This window comes from Phlebotomus papatasi, chromosome 3 (assembly GCF_024763615.1).
Source record: "Phlebotomus papatasi isolate M1 chromosome 3, Ppap_2.1, whole genome shotgun sequence".
Taxonomy (NCBI): domain Eukaryota; kingdom Metazoa; phylum Arthropoda; class Insecta; order Diptera; family Psychodidae; genus Phlebotomus; species Phlebotomus papatasi.
The window spans coordinates 25832198-25855182 of record NC_077224.1 but is presented as its reverse complement, the minus strand read 5'-3'; the positions used below and the strand labels follow the sequence as shown (position 1 = coordinate 25855182).

General features: G+C 35.5%; 2 protein-coding genes across 3 annotated transcripts; both read right to left on the bottom strand.

Moving 5' to 3' along the window:
* Nucleotides 1–1966: 1966 nt before the first annotated feature.
* Nucleotides 1967–5848, bottom strand: LOC129807366 (uncharacterized). Of its 2 annotated transcripts, none has more exons than XM_055856585.1 (2): nucleotides 5332–5848; nucleotides 1967–2701 (listed from the first exon to the last, which is right to left on the bottom strand). In XM_055856585.1, the coding sequence occupies exon 2, from the start codon at nucleotides 2623–2625 to the stop codon at nucleotides 2098–2100; it is 528 nt and encodes a 175-aa protein (XP_055712560.1). In that variant the 5' UTR covers nucleotides 2626–2701; nucleotides 5332–5848; the 3' UTR covers nucleotides 1967–2097. Both variants share the same exon structure in this region, with proteins under 2 accessions (XP_055712560.1, XP_055712561.1).
* Nucleotides 5849–9301: 3453 nt separating this feature from the next.
* Nucleotides 9302–19840, bottom strand: LOC129807365 (uncharacterized). The gene is made up of 3 exons (XM_055856584.1): nucleotides 17398–19840; nucleotides 13761–13955; nucleotides 9302–9689 (listed from the first exon to the last, which is right to left on the bottom strand). Exons 1-3 carry the CDS (start codon nucleotides 17449–17451, stop codon nucleotides 9366–9368), a joined length of 573 nt encoding a protein of 190 aa, XP_055712559.1. The 5' UTR covers nucleotides 17452–19840; the 3' UTR covers nucleotides 9302–9365.
* Nucleotides 19841–22985: the final 3145 nt, after the last annotated feature.

Here is a 22985-nt window from a genome sequence, read left to right as displayed (position 1 = left end):
GAACTCCTCCGAATGGCACCCGAACTCACGATGGTAAAACAGAGCAGAAATTTATGGCGCAATTTTTGTTCGATTTTACTCCCAACGAACATTTTCTGTTACCAAAAGTTTTACAAAGCTCTCTGAGTTTGCTTGAGTCAGAAAAGGGTAAATCTACAGACTATCTGTAATAAAAAGTACTGAAGTATATTATCGATATTATCCTACAAAATGAATATTTTTCAAATTCCGGTACTTGGTTATATCTCCTATCATTACAAATTTGATAAGAAAAATGTAAAAATTCTAAAAATTTTATTTTTAATTTAAATCTGACAATTATTGAGTATTTAAAAATCATTATCTGACTATGGGGTCAATTCAGGGATTTGGCTGATTTGCTTAGCTGATTTAAAAACAAATGTACATAGCAATTCACAGGTTACGAGCTTTCTCCAGAAAAGCTCTTAAAGGGTACTGACGGTACTGATTATCGCAAATTAGTGTGGAGAGTTTGCTATTTCGTCAGTTAAATCAGCATTTGTCGTAACTTCCTTTTGACAACTTTTCAGGAGACGAAATTTTCAGTTCTGCATTATTTTTCTTAAAAATGAGCCCCGAATGCGATACTTTTGAGCCAAAATAATGAAAGTGGCACTAATAAACTGTAAGTTAACTCGAGAAAATTTTTATAAAATTATTTAAAAGCTGCAATATTGAGAAATATGTTAGAAGAACCACCATAATATTTTATCGTAACTTCCATCATTTATAAAGCCGTAACTTCCAATGTATGGATATTCTGAAAGTTACGACAATTTTCTAAAATGCATTATATCAATTTGAATTATTATAGTGATAATAAGCGCCATTATTTGACTAAATTAGTCAATAATACTGGCTACGCCATGACGAAGAATGAAAAAGCCAGCTTCAACAAGAGTTTCACTCAAGACTTCAGCGGCAGCTACTACACGTAAGTGCCAAATAATAAGTAGGGCTTAATTATTCTCCTGGACAGGCCTAAGTTCGGCGGCACCATCCCGAGTGCCAACAAGACATCGGCCCCAGCTAAAACTTGCCTAACAAGCGGCAGGTGCAGAGAAGCTCTCGTAGAGCTGAATTAAATAGTTGACGAAGGAGGCGCACCACAGCCAAGTCAGAAGGGCTAGAAACCCTTCAGATTCCCCGGAGAGGCAGCATCCAGGTTGCCATTTTTCAAGTGGCAGTAATAGCCCTATACTTGAGGCTAGAGGCTGTCCAATTGTGGACGCCAGGGGAACGACTTATCCGGCAACTATTTAATTACAGCCTCGCGAGCTACGCAAAAGAGCAAGGAGCCTTTCTGAACGTTTCGGAAAGGATTCTTCCTCTAGGCTAAGCTCTGCTACAAGTCAGGGCTTGGACAAATACTGTTATCCTTGTCCCTAAAAGCTTTTATTTCATAAGTTTTATTGAATTAATTTTGTGCGCCACGTCGCTTGTTTTATTTTGAATTAATGACAGATGGGTAGGGATTTTTTTCTCATTTTTTTATCGCAAATATTGAATTAAAATGATTTCATGTTACACTATTCGCACTGTCTTTCGATATTTGGAAGAGTTTATAAACGTTTTATTGAGAAATTTTGCAATTTTTCTGCAAATTATAAACTACGCCAGTGAGCAAAAGAAGTTACGGCAAATGCTGATTATTGAAAATTTTGTATGGAAATTTGTCGTAACTTCCCCAAAAATGGAAGTTACGACAAATTCTGATAAATTTTTGTTAATTAAGGGCACTTACGATAATTTTTGTTTAAAATAATTTTTACTGGGCTTATAAAAGTTTCTTTTTCACAAGTGCGTTTAATAAACTGTGGCATCCGAGTGGAAGTAATAGCTGGTTGGTTAGGGGTGAACTGAACTGAACGTTTATTTCTTCCTGGGTTTATATACAATTCTGATCCTAACATGAGGACCGCTACTTCAGAGTCCTGATGGACTTTGCCACCTCTTTGTGGGTATTCTCCAATGGATGGTACATTGGACCCATCTTTGTCTCATACATTTCATTTCCCCCCTTTTAGCTAAGACTTACAATTCAAAATCATGCAACTACTTCAAAAATAATAAAATCTATATATCAAATGATAATTTCTTCTGTATGCGTTTGGATCGCCTTAAGGTGGGAGTTGAAACATCATCTGCTATTCGCCGTCTTCTTCTGCGTTGTACAGGTGTTCTTGTTGTCAAAGGCGGTGTGTGAAAGTCATCCTGATTGTCTGACACAGGTGTCTCATGGTGAGCTTGGGGCTGCGGTGGAAGACCATCCAGGAACCTTACTCGTTTTATAAATGGTTTTATTTGGTCCCGATGAACCTTCTTAAGAGTTCCACGGATGTCTATCTGATAGACTGTTTTGCTGAGCCGTTTCTTCACCTTCGCTCGCGCCCATTGCTGTCCAAGAGTATGGAAGTATAGAACTTCTTGACCTTCCTCCAGACTTCCATTCTGTTCTTGCTTTCCTTTAGACTCCTTGACTTCTCGCCTGGCTCTAGAATCTTTCACAGATCCTCTTGAGAACTCCTTCACGGGCCTCTTAATTTTCGGCTTGCACTGCTTCTTTTCCTCTGCATCTTCTCCCCCTCTGTTAAGCATTGTCATCAATGTTCTCGGGCGGAAGTTTAGTGCCAAATTATTTGGCTCCACCCCGGTCACCGTGGATGGCGTATTATTGTGCCTGAACAGAAAAAAGGATATTCTTGAGCTCAAAGTCTTGAATTTTTTGCTGCCATCATGAAGGTATTTTTTAAATGCTTTTTTAACGGTTTGCACCGCTCGTTCTGCTGCTCCATTTGATTGAGGATGGTAAGGTGGAGATGTCTCGTGCAAAATTCTATTCGCAGAACAAAACTTTGCAAATTCCCCAGACTGGAAAGGACTGCCATTGTCAGATACTAATTTATAAGGAAGTCCATATATAGCAAAATTGCTTTGTAGAGCCTCAATCGTTGACGATACATCAGTCTTTTTCATGTATTTAACGTCTATTAACTTAGTAAAGTCATCTACGATTATGAGGAAATTTTTCCCTTCCAAGTGGAAAAAATCAATGTGGACTCTCTCGTAAGGATACCTAGTATCAGACCACTTCGACAACGTCACGTTACGAGGTTTTGGCGCAATAACCTGGCATGTTTCACACACGCGAGTAACCTGCTCAATCTGACCCTCCAATCCTGGCCACCAAACACAGCCTCGCGCAATTGCCTTCATTCTCACGATACCATCATGGCCCTCATGGATGAGCTTTAAAACCCTATCTTGCAAATTTTTAGGCACAACAATCCTTTGTCCAAGATAAATTATATTTTCATTCACAGAAAATCCATGTCTAAATCTGATAAATGGCAATAATGCCTCGTCTTTATTTAAAATGTACTGTGGTGGGAAGCCATTGATAACATAGTCACGAAGTTTTATCAACACAGGATCGCGTAGTGATTCATCACGAATCTGCTTTTCATCAAGCGCGATTTCTCCTGCTGTGTCTACAAAACTCACTAGCAAATGATTTACTCCAGTCGATTCACTCGATGGGAATCTCGACAAAAAATCGGCATTACCGTTAAGAATTCCCTTCTTGTACTTAATGTCAAGATCATACATTCCCAAAAACACAGCCCATCGTTGAATTCTAGCCGCAGCAACTGCCGATTGTTTACGATCACCGCCAAACAATTCGCGAAGACATTGATGATCCGTAAATACCGTAACTTTTCGGCCATAAATGTATAAGTGGAACTTTTTCACCGCGAAAACCAAGGCCAAAGCTTCACGCTCAACAATTGAATAATTTTTCTCGCTAGGAGAAAGGGTAGATGAAACCATTAAAATTGGCTTTTCCACACCATCAACAATGTGGCTTAATACCGCGCCTACGCCCTGCCCACTCGCATCTACGGAAATAATTAACGGCAAGTCAGGATTGTAGTGGGTTAACAAATCATCTTCTTTGAGCCAATTTTTGCTGTCTTGAAACACCCTCTCCATTTCCTCAGTCCATTTAAACTGTTCACCAGATTTCAACAAGGTATATAGAGGAGCAAGTTTCATGGACAAATTCCTAATGAATTTTCCATAATAAGACAACAACCCCAGGTAAGCCTTGAGTGACGTCACATCTACTGGACGGCTTGCCTTCCTAATCTCCTCGAGCTTTTGTGGAATAGGTTTCACACCTTCACCACTCAATATATGGCCTAAAAATTCCACTTCTTCCTTATAAAAAACACATTTTTTACGGTTAACCTTGACATTGTAAGATTCCAATCGCTGGAGCACTTTTATCAAGTTATCGTGGCATTCTTCTAACGTGCTACCGCCAACGATAATATCATCAATGTACGCGGCTGTCATTGGCAATCCGTGAAGGATACTATCAATTGTCTTTTGGAAAATTGCCGGTGAAGAATTTAACCCAAAAATTAGTCGTGTGAACTGGAAAAGTCCCAAGTGCGTGTTTATTGTTAAAAATTTCTGACATTCCGGGATCACCTCTAATTGCTGATACGCACCCGTTAAGTCCAAGACGCAAAAATATTTCGCTTTCGTCAACTTATTGAAAATCTCTTGCAGGGTAGGTAGAGGATAGTGGGCTAATTCCACTGATTTATTGATCGTCACGGAACAATCAACGCATAAACGAATATCACCATTTTTCTTGGGCACAACGACTATCGGACTCGCCCAGTCCGCGTAATCTACCGACTTTATTATCCCCACATCCTTCAAACGGTCCAACTCAGCTGCTACTTTGTCGCGTGTACCATAGGGAACAGAGTAAGGTTTGTGAAAAACAGGGATGGCATTATCTTTCATCACGATTGAGGCTTTATGCCCTTTAATTACCTCTGTCTCACTAGGCTTAAAAACACTCGAAAATTGCTTTATGATCGCATCTTCACGAAAGACTTGATTAATCCCACATTTATTCATAAACGCATCACGCCAATGGGGAAACATCTGATCAATCCAGTTTCTCCCACAAAGAGGAATAAATGCTCTGGGACTTCGGAACACCACCAATGGCATATTTTGATAGTGCCTTCTCTTACCATCGATCACCGAAACAAAAGCAATTTTTATTAGCCCTAACACACTTAATCTGTTTCCCGTCACAACATTGAGATTCAACTCACAATTTTGCAGTGGGCAATTACGGAAATATTTTTTGTACAAATCCTCATGAATACAAGAGACACAAGCACCCGAATCAATCTCATATTTTATCTCTGTATCACAAGCAACGGTGGTTAAAAATTGAGCTTTAGGGGGTTTCTCAACTGAGACATTTATGGTACTACTCACAGAATTTATTTCCCCCAGCAGACGCTCTTCCTCCTCCAAATCACAATTAAGGATGGCTTCCTCCGGCATATCCTCATCCAGGAGTTTCTCCACTTCACGTAGCTCCTTTTCTGAGCTGGAGAAGACGCTGCGCACCACCACACGTTGACTTTCACAGCCATTCACTGCACTGCACTTTTTAGTGCGGCCATCTGGAAGATCACCTTCCTGGCTCTTTGCAACTTTCTTCCCATTGCCACTGCCACCATCACGAACACTACTGGTATTCCGCTCACTCCCAATTCGCGGGTTTCTCTCAGGGTCCACTTTCACGACCACGCTGTTGAGAAACATTGAGGAGATGTTATCCTCACGCTCGCTATCACTCGACTGGTCAGTGCGGTCAGTGTGGTTCACTCTCGAACGGGACTTCTTTTGAGGGCAATTATATGCATAATGGTTTCCCCATTTTTGGCAATGATAGCATTGTACTTCCCTCTTTTTCTCTCGTGACATTGACCCACTTCTGGAACTGGACTCCTGCATTCGACTTTGACCAGCTGCTCGACGCCTCTTTCTCCCGCCGGAATCTCTCCCAGAAGAACGCCCAACTGATCGATCCCTGTGCCTTTTTCTACCAACAAAGTTCACCTTTGTGGTTTTCATGAGCCCAACACTAGAGCTGGTAAGCTCTGCGGCTAAAGCACTTTTTAGGGATTCATCGAACCCTTTATCCAGAGAAATGAGCTTTTCCTTGATGCGTTCATTTGATAAGCCCATCACAAGCCTATCACGAAGCGCCCAGGGAAGGAACTCCCCAAAATCACAAGTCTCTGCCAGGGTCTGCAGAGCCATCACGAACTCTGAGATCGTTTCTCCCTCCAGTTGGTCACGCTTGTAGAAAACAAACCGCTCGCCAATGATGCTTCTTTTTGGCGCAAATTTTCCCTTTAGCACCTCAATGATCTCCGTGTATGTCTTGGATCTCACAGCCTCTGGATATATTGCAGCCTTGAGAGTCTTGTAGGTCTCCGCTCCCACAAAGCTTAGGAAAATCGCGCATTTCATGCGATCTTCTGAGACTGAGTTCATATAGAACAAGTTCTCAATCCTCTCACAATACACGTTGAAATCACCATCTGCGGAAAATTCTTCGATTTGCCCCACCAGAGGTTTGTTGAAGCCCGATGCAGCTGACGCAGTCTCTGTCGCGGAATTTGCCATCACGCACGAGATTCACTCACGAACTTTTTCTTCAGATTTTACACTTTTTAGACTTTTATTCTCGTCGCCAAAATGTGGCATCCGAGTGGAAGTAATAGCTGGTTGGTTAGGGGTGAACTGAACTGAACGTTTATTTCTTCCTGGGTTTATATACAATTCTGATCCTAACATGAGGACCGCTACTTCAGAGTCCTGATGGACTTTGCCACCTCTTTGTGGGTATTCTCCAATGGATGGTACATTGGACCCATCTTTGTCTCATACATTTCATAAACAAAATTACGCTGATTCCAAATATGTATATATCTCAAAATCGCAAAAATGAAGTTACGATAAATGCTGATTTAACTGACGATTTGGCGGGAAATTAAAATTTCCTCAAACGGGTCTGTCATTTTGTTAAATTTAATGTCGTGAACTGAAATTTCATGATTTTAACATCGCCATATTTATTAATTCTTTCGCTTCTCCGCATTTTATGGTCAATTCAGATTATCTTCATTGAAAATATTCATTTCTTTACCTTGCCAACATTAGATAAACAAGGTATCTAAAAATTTAATATTGCATCACCGCTTATTGCTTTATATTTTATGTCGGATTTGTGAAAAATGGAAAGAGAAGACAACAAGCGAACAAGGAAGTGTTTTTCATTCAGGATGAAAAATTTGTTCATCAAGAAGTTTTTGAGAACCTTGAGAACAAATTGGTGAGCAAAATAATCTAGAAAAGTCTCTATCCATGCTTAGGGGGAAGTGTGGCAAATTTGAAAGTGAAGCACCTTTGAAATTGGGATTTTTCTCATATTTTTAAAGAGAAGCCATATCAAAATGTAATTTAGCTTTTCAATCTGTTAGTGTACCTAATTATATCATGATAAGGCTCATTTTTTTTTTTAAATAGGTGAAAAATCCCAATTTCAAAGGTGCCCTACTTTCAAAATTGCCCCACTTCCCCCTAAACATGGATAGAGACTTTTATAGATTATTTTGTTCACCAATCGAATTGTTCTCAAGGTTCTCAAAAACTTCTTGATGAACAAATTTTTGCTCATTTCATTATAATTCTTCTCACAGTCACAGAGTAATATACTACTTAACAGCTTCAAGTACTATTTTTTCTATACCTTACCTTGTACGAATATTTAGTTTGAAAATTTGAAACTGAGTTTGAATTTTCGAACATCAACAATTTTCTGTGCTTAGAAGAGTCCCTTTATTCAAGACAATATTGGAGAATTAAGCTCCAGCTTTGAGCACACCGAAAATGTCGAATGATTTTATTAGTTATTTTAATGGTATACTTACTCTAAAATTCCCCGCTGAAGTAGAGATGCGCAAGGTATTAATTCGAAAAAAGATAGAGTGGTGGCATTACTTCACTTGTAAAAATAAAAGGATGAAATCGATCCAAACTTGATAATTTTGCAATTAAATTAAAATGTTCTAATTATGATAAATAATGTGCATTCTGAGTTTGAAATTTGATCCATCCTTTGCAAAAAGATCAAATTTGGATCAATTTGATCCTTTTATTTTTACCAGTGTTATGGCCTGTCTTTACTTATGGTCGCGTTGCAATTTTTGTCAGAAAATTACTCTGAAAACCAATAAAATGTGATGTGCTAACATAACACCTCAAATATTTTTTTTATTTTTGAGGTTTTTCGGAATCATTTTGTGGGAAAAAGTGAAGTTTTTTACGAGGAGTCCAAAAGTGAGTAATCCCGCCACCCTAATTTAAAAAAAAATTCAAAAATACACGATAAAAAATCAAACATTATGACCGATTATAACTTATATTTCCACAAGTCCATGAAATTTCGTTTAATATTTGTTTTAACAAGATTTTTGTGCTCAGGCGCCTTCCAATGGTCAAATCGTGGACTTGTTGGGTGGTTCAAGTCAGCGGTAGTTAAACGGAAATCGGGTAAATTCATGTCCAAATCTGATTATTAAATTAAGCCAAATTTGTCGGGTTAATAAAAAATAAATAAATAAGTTAGTTAGGATTTGCGAAAAATGATTGAAAACTGTGTACTATGGAAGTGCAGTAGAAGACTGTGAAGAACAACAAGCTTTCATATTATTTATATTTCGAATGTTAATTTTGTATCAAGACGACGGAGAAGCACGTCAAATGCACTGAGTCACTGAGTGGTGCTTAATTTTTGGTCCTTCACTGACTGAGAGAAATCCGAAAAAAGTTAAAATAACATTCCGGAAATGTTAATTTTACCCTGAAGTATTGATCCAAAATCGGTGTAAATATTACCCTTTTTAGTTGTATTGGGGGTTACAGTTACCCTTTTGCATGTTAATTTTACCCTTAAAAAGGTGTAAAATTGACATTAAAAATGTTGATATATTTTTGCACCTAAATTGTGTTAAATTTCTGAGGAAAAAATGTTAATCGCATCCTCTTTTTTTCTCAGTGTTCTTTTTTTTTAATAAAGTGTCCCTAGACAAGCCTGTGAATGAGTAATTGTTTGACCATAATTTTGGTGCAGAAATGTGTCTTTCGAGTAACTTTAATTTTTTTTGAAAAAACTGTGCAAAATTTAATTAAAATAAAATTGATGTGAATTTATATTAAAAAAAATATAAATTAATTTGGATTTTTTATGCATAAAAATTTTAAACACTCAAAATATTGTTATTTGGTTATGAAATGCTACTTGGGATTACTTGCTGACTGCTTCAACTTTTTTTTTTTTTTTGAGATATAATTTTTGGTCCTTCGAGCCGTTATAATAAAACACTGAAACTCTCATGAAAATTATGTATTTACATGCAATTAATATGCAAAAGTCTCTGATGGTGGAAATATTCTTAAGCCGCAGATTGACTTCGATTGTAGTCCTTGGATTTCTTGTGGTCGAGATCTTCAGCCTTTCCTGGGACCCCACCGCCTGAATGTCGCGGTATCTCAGCCAGGACAACACGAGGATGAGGTTTCTTCTTCCCTGCATGCCTCAAGGGTGCTCCTGAAGCTCCTTTTCGCTCCAATGGAGGATGCCTCTGAGAATCCTCTGAAATCGATTGTCTCTTCTCAGCTCTTGCTGCCTGTGCAGCTCCTGAATCTGCCTCACTGTCTTTTTTGGATGATGACGACGGTCCCATGGACAAAACCTCAGCCAGACTGGCACCATGAAGCTGCAGAGACAAAACATCTCAGGAATGTTTTCCACAAAAGTCTTCATGAGGTCGGGAATTTTAATATTTTTCTTCATAATCTTAAGGATGTGGGAGAGATACCCTGCTATGAAGAAATTCTTGCCCACAGAGATCTTTGATCTCTTACATAAATATTTACTTTTGTAAGCGGAAAAGTGCTTTCGCGGTTTTTTTATTTCCCTTATAGAGTGAAAATTTGCAGAATTTCCCACACAATTTTGAGGTTGTCCAAATAATTTGGCTACAAGTGGGCCAAATGGGGCTTCAATGACTCCCCATTTGCGCCTTTTAATTATGTTGAGGAGAAACAGATGATAATTATTTGATGCACCCACGAAAAACGATCGGGAAAGCATCATTGGGAAATGTTTGGGTGCATCAATAACTTTTGATTATTGGTAAAAAGTTTTTACGAGATTTACTTGGAATTATCTAAATTGGTTGCATAATCTAAAAATTATCAATTGCAAAATTACGAATGTTTTCGTGTCTTTGTCATCTTATCAATTCAACCTAATTAATCATCTGTCTTATCATTTTATTCAAAATTTAGCAATAATTGATGAACTCTGAACATTTATCAAAAACTTCATTGATTAATTAAGTATTGTTTATTAAATAAAAATCGATATTTCTAATTTTTGCATTATGTTCGACATAACCTCAAAAATGAACGACAAAAACTTCCTATAAATTAAAAATTAGTCAAATTCTAGCTCATGACACAATTAAAGACAATTTAAAATGTTTTTGGTGCCGTCTAATTAAATTTTGTAAAGAAAATCCTAACTCACGCTGAACCGTGTATTTTTAAGGTTAGGTCTTGCATAACCTCAAATTCCACAATATAACTTCTTTGGAAAATATAAGAAACAGGTGAATTATATTATAGTTTATCCTTCCATGGTTCATTGATAGGGGGAAGTGGGGCACATTTGAAAGTGGGGCAGCTTTGAAATTGGAATTTTTCATCAATTTTTAAATAAAATTGAGAGTAGTGATATAATTTAGCTGCACAAACAGATTGAGCAGCTAAATCACATTATGATGTAGTATGATGTAGAAAAGTCCTAATTTTAAAGTTGCCCCACATTCAAAGGTGCCCCACTTCCCCCTATTTGGCTTAATTGTCTTATTTGGTCAATAGATTATTCGGAATAATTTGAGGTTATCTCACGCTTAACCTAAAATGTACAAAACAATACATATTTTGTGTCAGAATCATTTAAACCGCCATGTAAAAGAATTTTTGATTAATAAAATTAGACACCGCAAAAAAGACACTGAGCTAAAATACCTAAAAGTTTCTTTTAATTTCAGACATATTAGATTGTAGCCTCAAAAAATTGGCAGTTAAGATATTTATGAATTATTTGTAAAATTTTAAAATAAATTGATGGTTTTTGAATTACACGAGAAAACAACACATTACTTTGAGCTGTGAAATGTTTAATAAGATGATCTTCTTTTTACAATGTTAGATCATAATATAACCTTAAAATTTGGAATAAAATAAAAATAATTTTGAGAACAAGAAACAAGCTTTATGTGACTATAGAACTGTTTTTAAAATTAAATTAAATTCAAATCCTTTCACAATGAAACTAAACCAACTCAAATAATAATACAAACTTTTCAATACTAAGAAAACCTATTTACCAATTAAGATGATTAGACCCACTATATCTACGTGTTTTTTTTTTGCAAAATATCACTTACTTAGAGTTTTTTACTTGAAGTTAAAAATAGTAGCTGCACCATCTAACCTTGATTCTCAAGCTCATATAAAAAATGCTTCACAAGATAACCTTTATGAAAGAAGTATTTAGAGGTTATGTCGTGATTAAATTAGGAGTTTTTGGGAATATTTTCAAAAGAATGAATGAAACGTCTTTAAACGCATTTCAGGTGATTTTTTCTTTAAAAATTAACCTCATTCTCTAACTTGTTAAAGAGTAATTATGAATACGAGGTTATAAGACTCAACCTCAAAGAAGGAAGCATTTAAATAGTACAACCAAGGAAAAACAACTACTAATGTTTTTCAGGTGGATTATTTTTCGTCCTTCTTTTTTCTATAACCTTATTCTCTACATAAAACATCTTTATAGGTAAAATATTCAAAATTGCACTTTAAACTGGTTCTATTTGTCTGTGCCATTGAGAAATTTCGGAAAATAATTACTTATTTTTTAGAAAGTTTGAAGATTTGTTCTTTATGAAGTTTTAGTAGCTTTTTTAAAGATTATGCTTAACTTAACCTCACATTGCTAATAAAAACATCTTGACTAAATAAGAGAATTAAGTATCTAAAATGTATCAAAGTCTAATCTTTTAAACTTTTCTTAAAGTTAAATGATAAACGGTAAAAGGTACAACATAACCTCAAATATTTTTAACTAAGTGAATGTAATAATAAAAGCTTATGACCAAAAGTTAATACTAAGAAATGTGAAGAGAATTTTCAAAATCACGAATAAAATTACATTTGTGGCACAGAGATATCCTGAATTTGATTCATCTTATCCATTTTCAATAAACAAATAAAGCAAATTTGTAAATAAAAATCATTCAACAAATGTTGATTAATGTCTATAAAAAATAAATCGGGGCTTTATAAAACACGAAAGAATAGCATTTCTGGGTAGTCTAATGAGATGGACAAACCACTATGAAATTTTTTTTGTCAAATAAACAAGAAAAGTTTGTCAAAAAAATATTCTTTTCTATGGAAAAAGTTTTGTCAAAGCGGTGGCCAAGTGATTCTTATTGAAAGTTTGTCAAAAGGATGTTTTTCCTTAAAAATGTGAGAAAAGGCTTTTGAAAATTGGTAAACAACATCAATTTGACAAAATATTAACAAGATCAATTTATCTGTTTAACCAAACTTTTCTTCCAGAGTAGCCACAAAGTGAAGTTTCTAGCCCCTGTTTTCCCTATCATTTTCCAATACAAGAAATATTTAAAAGAAAAAAAAACGAATAAATTATCCCAAACGGTTAAATTTAACCATTTAGTTTTGAGGTTAGATCTAACGTAACCTCAAATTTACAAATACAGTAGAGCCCCGCTATAGTCCATATTTGGTTCTAGATTTGACACTTGGGTCGCACTAGAGTCTATATGTCATTTTTTAAAATTATCAACGACTTTTAGTATTGAAATTGCTCGACGGCTTCCACTTTCTTTGCGATTGTGGTACTTGGTCCTCGCTCTCTTCATTACGGATCACAATTATCACAACTAATCAATAACCCACCCGGCAAATTCTGCAGAATTCTGCAGAAATTCGTCAGATTTGAATTACTAACTGTCGAAAAATCAGCAGAATTTCTGCAGAATGTTGTTCTAAGGTGGATCCGATCGTTGTATGAAAATTCTGCAGAATTTTCTGCAGAATTTCTATAGAAAATTTTAAAATTATCGGCAGAATTTCTTTAGAGTATTTAGATGATTTCTACATTTCTTCTACCCTTTCTAATGTTTCTAAACATTATTTTAACTACATAAAAATATGTATTTCAATTTATTTAAAATTCAATTTTTATTCAACAATTTTACGTGAATACTCTTTTTTTACAATATTATTATAATGTTATTATAATTATAATAAAAAATGTAGCCATAATAGAAAATACGAAGGGGAAGGAAATGGTTAGAAAACACGAAAGAAATTCGCGATGCTCACGAAGTCGCACGACTATCCCGAAGCCGAAGCCACACGAAGTATCCGATTGAATGACAAGAAACGTTAAAATTTCAAAAGTGCAGAATTGCAGATCGAAGTTTTGCTGGGAAAGTTTGGCAAAAATATTACAATACTTGACAATATTGCATGTCGTGTACTAAAAAACATAACCTAACTTAAAATCAGTGTTTTGAAATCAACGGTCGATAAATTGTGGACGACTATAAGAGCGATGGCCTATAGCGGGGCTCTAATATAATCATTAGATAAATAAAACAATGAAAAGTCGGAATTTCGCGGGTAGGTTTTCGATAAACATAATATTTTGAAATTTGATAAAAGTTTTTATCCCTTTTCCTTACCTCCAAATTTCTTCTGTACTTGTCCCTTTTGGCTGTGTAAAGTACCCAAGCGGTATATAGAACCATTATCAAGGCGGGAATGATTACTCCCGCGAGAACAGCAGTCTTTCTGATCCAAGCATGGTAGCAGGCCAACATTATGATCGACAGGGCCACGATCACTGCCACAATGCGCCCTGTAGTACGTCTTTCCTCCTGTTTAACACGCCAGAAAAAAAATAAAACGGACAATTTGGGTGAAGGATCCCTCTTTAAATTGCCAATGATACTGAAATTGAATCACATATGGTGTTTTAGTGTAAATATTTGAGTGATTTTTCGCCAACAAGACAATTGACCCAAAGCAAATCATCTGGACAAGAGTGGTGCAGCTGTAAAAATATTTTAAACGCGTGGTTGAAATTGTGGGGAGAAGGTTCTTGGGCATAAATCACTCACAAAATAGCGCAATTTACAAGTTCAATTGATGTGATTTTTGGTTGTGGGCCAGAGAGATGGAATCGTCAATGGGGATCATACTCAGACTTCAGAAGATGAATGGACTTGCATGATGATAGTTTTTGGTGGGGAATAAACAAAATTTAGTTCATTTGGGAGTTGTTTTATGATGTGCCGAGCAGAAGAACGAAGAAGTTCAAGGGGCAACTCATTCACAAATCACATTGACAAGGGTTTCTTGTTTTTCGAGAAATTCATATAGGTTTCACAAAATCTTCTGAAGATTTGTCGAATTTCAAGGATATTTTGGATTCTAATGAAGCCTTTCTCAAGGTTTCTTAAGCTTCTTAAGTTACGCCAAAGGTCTTTCACAGAACTTTTCTCAATATTACTCAGGTTTTGTGAAGTATTTTCAAGAATTTTTAAGTTTTGTAAAACTCTTGGAAGTTCTTTTTTGTTTTTAGAAAACTTCTTCAAGTTTCTTGTCATGCGCCGATTCTTCCTACAAATTTCTTGGGTTACGCGAAAGTTTTCTCAATGTTTCTTGAGTTTCACAAACCTTTTTCTTTTCAGTGTTCTTCAGGTTTATCAAAAAAAATCCTTTAAGTATTCTCAGATTTCGCAAAAAACAAGCTTCATTTCAACAAGCTTCTTTCAAGGATATTTTGGGTTCTACGAAACCGACGAAACCTCTCCCAAAAGGTTTCTTTAAGTTTCTCGGGTTACGGAAAAGCTTTTTCAAGGCTTCTCGAGTTCCACAGAACTTTTTTCAATGTTTTTCAGGCTTAGCAAAGCATATTCAAAAATTCTTAGGTTTTGTAAAAATTTCTGAAGTCCTTTCGAATTTCAAATACATCTTTTTCAAGTTTTTTCGAGTTACGTAGAACCTTTTTCAAAGTTTCTTAGGTTTTACAAACACTGTCTCAATATTTCTCGACTCAAGCGAAGACTTTCTCAAAGTTTCTGAAGTTTCGCAAAGTTTCTAAGCAAAGTTTATAAGTATTTAACGTTTTACAGATATTTTGGAATGTTTTCGAGCTTTCTCAAATTTAGCGGAACATTTTCACTGTTTTCTAGGCTTTCATGCAATTTTCTTAAGGATTGTCAACGGATCTTTTTTTGGTTTGAGGAATCTTCGTATTTTACATGTTCGTATTCGTATTGCATATTTCGTATTATGGAAACTTCGTATTCCAAGATGTTTCGTATTTTACCATTTCGTATTTTACATTTCGTCTTTCATACGAAATGTAACATGCGAAGTTTCGGAATCCCCTTTTTTTTAAGTTTCTCTCGCTTAGTAGAATCTTTCTATAATTTTTACAAACCAATTTTTTTGTAAGGAATCAATGGAGTGATTGTCAACCTTATCTTGATGCCTGTCATGATTCGTGAAACCCTCTAGTCAGGGGATGAATAAGTCTGCCACTCACGGTACACTTTGAGTGCGATCAGCGCGATCTTGGAGAGTGATCGTGCGATCTCGTTGATTGATCGCGCGATCAGTGCGATCTCGTTTACTGATCGCGCGATCTGCGGATCTGCCACTCAAGGTATACTCGCTGACCATACTTATTTAAGTATAAGATAAGATAAGATTTATAATGCTCAACACATTGAAATTATGTGTTTTATAAGTTCTCAAATTGTTCTGGAAATTTATTTGATAAACCATAAAACTTAACTTATTGACAATGTATTGCCAGGAGACTTAACCCTCTAACGGTATTTTCTCTAATATGCGAAAAAAATGTCTAAAACAATGTTTTCTAGGATAATTATGATCCAATAAATTCGAAAAAACCATCGATTCTTCATTATCTCTTTTAGTTTAGGCGGTTTAGGTGCTAGGTGAGAAAATATAAAAAAATTTTGAAACTCTTTTTGCTTCTAAAATTCATATTTTAGCTTTTTTCTATTTTCTTTAAATAAAATACACAAAGTAGAACGACATATCTTTCAGTAAAAAAAATAAATTTATTTTAGTTAGATAACTTTATATCGTTGTTTCTGAAAATTGGAAATGAGTTTTTTACATAAATATTTTTTGTTGTTTTTAATTTTGTTTTTTGACTCGTCAAAATGAGTTGAAACTTTCAAAAAATGTTAGTAATTACCGAGCACACTATACCATTTTTAAATAAATAAAAACATTGTAATCGCAGTAAATGTGCTTTTTGTGAAGACCGTTTTGAGTTTGTTTGTTTCTAAAGTCCTTGACACAGTTAGGACTTAAGCCGAGAGACGGCTTAGTGGAAATTGATAGAAATATGATTTAACCATTATTTCGAATATATTTACGCTAAGCCGTCTCTCGGCTAATCCTCAAGTATGTCAATGCCCTAATGAATCCTTCGTAAATTTTTCGGAGTGATCAAAAATGTCTGAAGTTTTCTCGAACTTTTCGGGAAATTTTTGTTATGTTTTTCAAGTTTCGTGAACTCGTACTCGAAGTGTCTCTGATTTCAAAGCACCTTTTCTGTTTTCTGGACTTTAGCCGACCATTTTTTAACGTTTATTGGATCTCGCGAAAGCTCCCTTTGATTTTTTTTGGGTTTTATGGAAATCATTTTTATATTTCTCAAGTTTCGCTCAACCTTTCTAAGGTTTTCTCGGAATTTGCGGAACTTTTCTCGAGATTTTTGAAGTTTTGTGGAAACTAATGAAGTTTTATCGACCTTAGTGGAACCTCGCACAATTTTTCACGGGTATTTTGGAAACTTTCTTGGGTTTCGCAAAACGTTCCTTAGGCAATTGCCATGGGATCCTAAGTATGAGTCACCCCTTGGAAGAAGCCACAGGAAGAAGTGGGATGATGGCCCAACCTTCAGTGGTCACAGAATGCGTGCACAATCGCGGGGGGAGGATCACAAGGGGCTGGGATATAAAATTGAAGTGTGAATTGTGTGTTTGTACGCTTTTTGAATAAATATTTAGATGATTTGGCTTCAATATTATAATTATATGATTTGCTTTTTCTCCGATCTCTCCAATTCCGTATGCCTTCTAAAAGCACTAGATCATCTCATGATCACCTTTTAGAGAACATTTAAAAAAAAAAGTTCTTTTGCTTTCCTAGTTACCAATCCTCACAACTTGATCACTCAATCACTACATCACCTACAGTTTTTTATGCTCTAATCATCAACTAAACAATTTACACCCGCAGTGATCCTCGATGTTTGATTGTTTAACTTACGCGCGATCGCTGGATTTGATTCTCATCCACAATTGGCCGATCTTGATCCATCATTTCTCGCGCGATCTGTATTTATAAGAGGTGATCTTTCACACGATGATCGATAGAATTCTTTTCTATTTATCTCTTTTCTTGTAAAATTTATCGTACAACTTGTACAATTTATGCGAACCACCGCCAAAAGATGCAAAATAGAGACTGACGATCAATGTGGAGATCACAGTTGATTTTTCCTCAGAGATCGTTAAACTTTTTTCTGCGCCGAAGTCTCTGTATTTTTAGTCTATTTCCTTTTATCCAATCACTTGAGGAAAATTACTCAGGATTTTGCTTCATCATGTAATTGTTCTTTTGTCCTCTCAAATTTAAAATATTTCTGTTACATGGATACTTAGGATATCAACAAGATACTGTTGTAAAACGATTAGATAAAACCGGTTTCAAAGCAATTCAAATCGGTGGTGAATCAAAGAAAATCTTTGTAAACTGTTTCAAATCGTTTATTCATCAGTTCAAAGCAGTAGCAAATGATCAACAAAGGGTTGTGGTTGTGATGTTGTGAATCAGTTCAAATCTTTGCGAACTCATTATAATTGATTGCAATAGTTTTTAATTGGACCAAATCGTCTAGAATTCTTTATAAAATCGGTTACGTAATAATTCTAATCGGTTGTGACGCTTCAGAACGGTTGCAAATGATCAACAAAGATTGTGAATCAGTTCAAATCAATTGTGTTTCACTGATTCAAATCCGTTAAGAATGATTCACAACCACAATGATTAACGAAATCTTCAGGAACTCATTGAAGTCAGTTGCAAATCAGTTCAATCGTTCAAATCGATACATAATTATTCAAAATCGTTTCGCACTCATTCATATCGGTAGCGACACAGTTCGAATAAGTGGCAAAATTGTTGTTAAAGGGTTGTGAAATCCTTAAAATGGAATGCGAATGATCTAAATCTATCATTCACAACGATTGTGAATCATACCCATTAGACCAAATCGTTTGGAAGTCACTGAAATCGGTTGTGAATGTATTCGAATCGGTTGTGAATTAAATTACATTGCGTTGTGATCTGATTAAAATGAGTAGAGTACTCCCCAGCGAGCACAGTTAGCTGAAATAGGCAGCGTTTTCAGCAAAAATATGTTATGAATCAGATCTAATTGTTGACAACTGATTCAAATTGGTTCTGAACCAATTTAGTTCGTTGTGAACTGGCTGAAATATTTTGTGAATCAGCATAAGTCGGTTGTTGAGACTCATTCTACAACGGATATGAAATAGTTCAAAACAGTTGTGAACTATCAACAAAGGTTGTTATTCCGTCCATACTTTTGAGAACTGTTTTAGGGGTCAATTCAAAGATTCGGCTGATTTGTTTAGCTGATTAAAAAACAAATGTGCTTAGCTATTCACAGATTAAGAGCTTTCTCCAAAAAAGCTCCTAATGGGTACTGATTATCGCTAATCAGTGTGGAGGGGTCGCTCTTTGGCGGGAAATAAAAATTATTCAGTATAAGAACAGTATTAAAACTTTAATAAACATTTTTTCATTAGAATTTAATTTTTATTTTACTTATGGAATTATTGAATCCACCACATATCACAGACCAGTGATGCACACAAGCAGTGAGAGGGAGGAGAGGCTCTTCAATCTTAAAAAATGAGGGACGTTTAACGGTTTAGATGTCCCCTTTTTGTACGTCATTTTTTAAGATTGAAGAGCTCTCAAGTTGTCAAGTTGTTGTAGTGTTTTTTTTTTATACATGACTACACGGAGTACACGCGAGACAGTAAATGAAAATTCTTTGTTAAAACTTATGATAAAAATGAGTTAAAATACAAATCAAAGTGAAGATTTTGTACTCCAAATGCACGCTCAATACAATTTCTTGCAGCTATTTGCTTTTTATTAAAGTTTTTTTGGAAAGCTTCGTTTTCATTTTCTCCATAGGGAGTTAAAAGGCACGGTTCTCTTGGATAGCCGCAATCAGCTAGAAGAAATTTCGGGTTGAACTGATCAAATCGATCTCTTAAAGCTGCCCGCACAGGCGACTTGGACCAAATTAAGCTATCGTGTGATGATCTGGGAAATCTGGCATTTACACTGGTGAACAGTAATTCAGAATCGCACGTCGCCTCGACATTTATGCTATAAAATTTCTTGCGATTTCGATAATAGCGAGGATGATGTTCAGCTTCCTGGATGTTGGGTTTAATGATAGAGATATGGGTGCAATCCAAAGCTCCAAGTACACAGGGCATTTGGTGTTGAATTCTAAAGCCCTCTGTAACCCTTGTAATCTCATTCTCATTAGACGGAAATTTCACATATTGCTCTGCCAGGTTTTGAACCAAAATTCTTGAAATGAAAGCCATAGCTCTTGAAACAGAAGGCTGACTGACATTTAAGGTGTTACAATCGCCAATTTGGGTTTGAAATGACCGAAATGACCCATTGGCAAAGAAATATAAAGAACTGAGAACTTTAAAATGAAAGGGAATCCCTTCATAAGAATATTCATTGTAGTTTTCCAGAACATCAATAAGATATTTCGTCAAATGTCGAGGAAATCTGTACCTCTTCCTGAACAAAGTTTCTGGAAGTTCAAAGGGATTGTTGGAGTCTCTCAAAATTCTATATCTTCTTCGGCTCTTCCTCCTAAAAATAATACTTATTTATAAAATAGGGAATACAAATAACACAAATAACTTACCACAAGTTTCTATTTTGCAATTTTTTTAAGAAAATAATAGCGAAGAAAATACCAAGAGTCACCGTCGACATTTTCACAACCTTATTTTAAATGTCAAATTATCTTAATCAGTTTTTCGGCCTCCGCGAGAGGTGGTCGAGAATAAATCAGCGACTAATCAGTAATTTGCTGATTCCACTGATGTGTCTGAATACGAACACAGCTTAGGAGCTTTTTGGAGACTTTTTTAATCAGCCAAATCAGTAATCAGTAATCAGCTGGGATATCTGAATTGGAAAGCAGGTTTATAAATGTGTAATCAGTAATCAGCTGAATCTGTGAATTGACCCCTTTAGTTCGTGTGTGGAACAGTTCAAAGCGATTGCGTTGCGGGTCATCAACAAAAGTTTTGTTCAAAACAATTCAATCTCAGACAATTCGGATGTGAATCCAGTTCAAATCTATTTTAAATGATTTACAATTATTTATTAACCAGATTATTATCAACAAATACTGTGAAACAGTTCAAATTCTTCTGAACTTATTCAATTTTACTGTAAATTGAGATCCTCTTTTAAACTGTTTAACTCTTTCCGGACCACAACATATCCAGCGAGTGAATTTCAGTAAAACTCACTTGATTGTAAGTCTTAGTGGTCAAATATGATACTTTTGTAGAGAAAGAATTTTCTCCGCCTCTGGGAAATTGGAAAACTCATGGGAACTCTCGTCCCCTAAAGAAAGCAAACGATACAAACTTGGACAAACTTCAATTTTCCAAAAGCCAATAATATCAATTTTGTGAATTATTTTTGCATGTCAAATAACTCCTTTACAATGTTGATCACTAAAACAAGAAGAATTATTGACCAGTATCTTGTGGGATGTCCAGGAAGTGCTAAAAAGGACACCCAGCTCCTGCTTGCCAACAGATTCCTCAAAATATTTCACAGAATAACACTTTAACACACATTTCTCTCAACAGGATGTTATTGCAGACACATTAAGCTTTCTCAAGAGCCAAAAAAACAGTTCCTGGACAATCAGAATTCACCAAAATCTGGAAGAATAGGAAAAATTTCCTCGAAAGCAATCTCCTTCGCTGCCAAATGTCAAAATTATCGGCCATATTGACAAAAATTTCGCTCCCGCTTGAATTTTCTTACAAGGTTGGTGTCAAAAAGCAAATGGCGGGCACTGGCGGGATAACCTTACATTTGACCTCAAGATTCTTGGGGACGAGAATTCCCATCAACTTTGAACAAGTTTTTTGAAAATTTATGAAAAAATTGTTTTTCGAATTTATGTAATCTGTAATTGATAGTTATCATACTTATTGGCCCCGAGAGGTTTTTTCCTTATTCGGGTCTAGAAATATGAAAAAAGTCACAATATGTGCAAGGAAGCAGAAAATCGAAAATTCACGATTTTTGACCAAGAATATCTTAGCTCAGGAGTTAATTGGGATCCTGCAAAAAATATCCTAGATTTGGACATCCTTATAGTTTGTAATCATCCACAAGAATCGGAATTTTATCGATTCTAAATAGTCTAAAAAAATTCTTTTTTCCATGGATACCCAGAGTCCCAAAGGAGACGAAAGAGTTAAAAGTGATTACGATCTTTTTCTAATCGTCACAAATCTATTAAAATAGGAGGCGAATCAGTGTAAATAGGTCGCGAAGTATTTTAAATCTTTCCGTATTAGAAACAAAATTTATGATTCACTTCAAATATTAACAAAAAAAACTTATAAAAATTGGCTAAATCGTTGGGAATAGGGAAACATTTATCTCGTTGGAGGATTAATTCAAATCGGTTGCTAATGGCTTGAAGTTGGTTGTGAATCAGTCAAAACTTTAGCGAATGATCAAGCACTGCAGAATGAATCACAATGGTTGCAAATAAGACCAAATTGTTGAGAACGCATCGAATTACAAAACGATTCAAGTCGATTTCTAACTGTTTCCAATCTATGTGGAGCAGTTAAAACCATTGAGATGGTTAAAACCATTGAGAAACAGATTGCAATCCGTTGTAATCCAGTTTAACTCTTTGAGAACTGAAATCGGTGGCGGACTGATTCACAACGATTGCAAATCAATACAAATCGTTGAGAACACATCAAAATTATGTACGAAACAATTCAAATCGGTTTCTAACAGTTTCCAATCGATGTGAATTAGTTATCAGGTAAAACCATTAAGAACAGACTGCAATCGGTTGTAACCCGGTTCAAGTCTTTGAGAACTTAAATCGGTTGCGGATTGATTCACAACGGTTGCAAATTAGACCAATTCGTTGAGAACGCATAGAAATCATTTACGAATCAATTCAAATCGGTTTCTAACTGTTCCCAATCAAGTGTGAATTAGTTTATATAATTGAGAACAGATTAAAATCGAGTGTGAAACACTTCAAGTCCTTAAGAATTCACTTAAATCGGTTGCGAACTGATTTACAACCGTTGTAAATTATATCAAATCGTTGAGAAAGCTTCGAAATCGTTTACGAAACAATTTAAATCAGTTGTTAACTGTTTTCAATCATTTGTGAATCAGTAAAAATCATTGAGAACAGATTAAAATCGTTTCAAAATTAGTTAATCTTTAGATATATGACTTAAATCGGATGCGGACTGAATTCCAATGGTTGAAAATTACTCCGTTGACAACTCATTAAAATTATTCATGACTCCATTCAAATCGGTTGCTAACTGTTTCCAATCAAGTGTGAATTAGTTTGTATAATTGAGAACACATTAACTCTTTGAGAACTGATTTGAATCGGCGCGAACTGATTTAAGTTTTAAAAACACATATCCTTGCGAACAGATTCAAAATAGTTGCTGACTTTCTGCGAATGACTGTTCATTTAAACAAAC

Excerpts from the sequence above, each read along its gene's own strand:
- LOC129807366 (XM_055856585.1), bottom strand. The coding sequence starts at position 2,625 with ATGACAATGCTTAACAGAGGGGGAGAAGATGCAGAGGAAAAGAAGCAG.
- LOC129807365 (XM_055856584.1), bottom strand. The coding sequence starts at position 17,451 with ATGATGGATCAAGATCGGCCAATTGTGGATGAGAATCAAATCCAGCGA. Across the intron at positions 13,956-17,397 it reads ATCAAATCCAGCGATCGCGC|GAGGAAAGACGTACTACAGG; the intron begins GTAAGTTAAACA and ends CGTGTTAAACAG. Across the intron at positions 9,690-13,760 it reads AGTACAGAAGAAATTTGGAG|CTTCATGGTGCCAGTCTGGC; the intron begins GTAAGGAAAAGG and ends TTGTCTCTGCAG.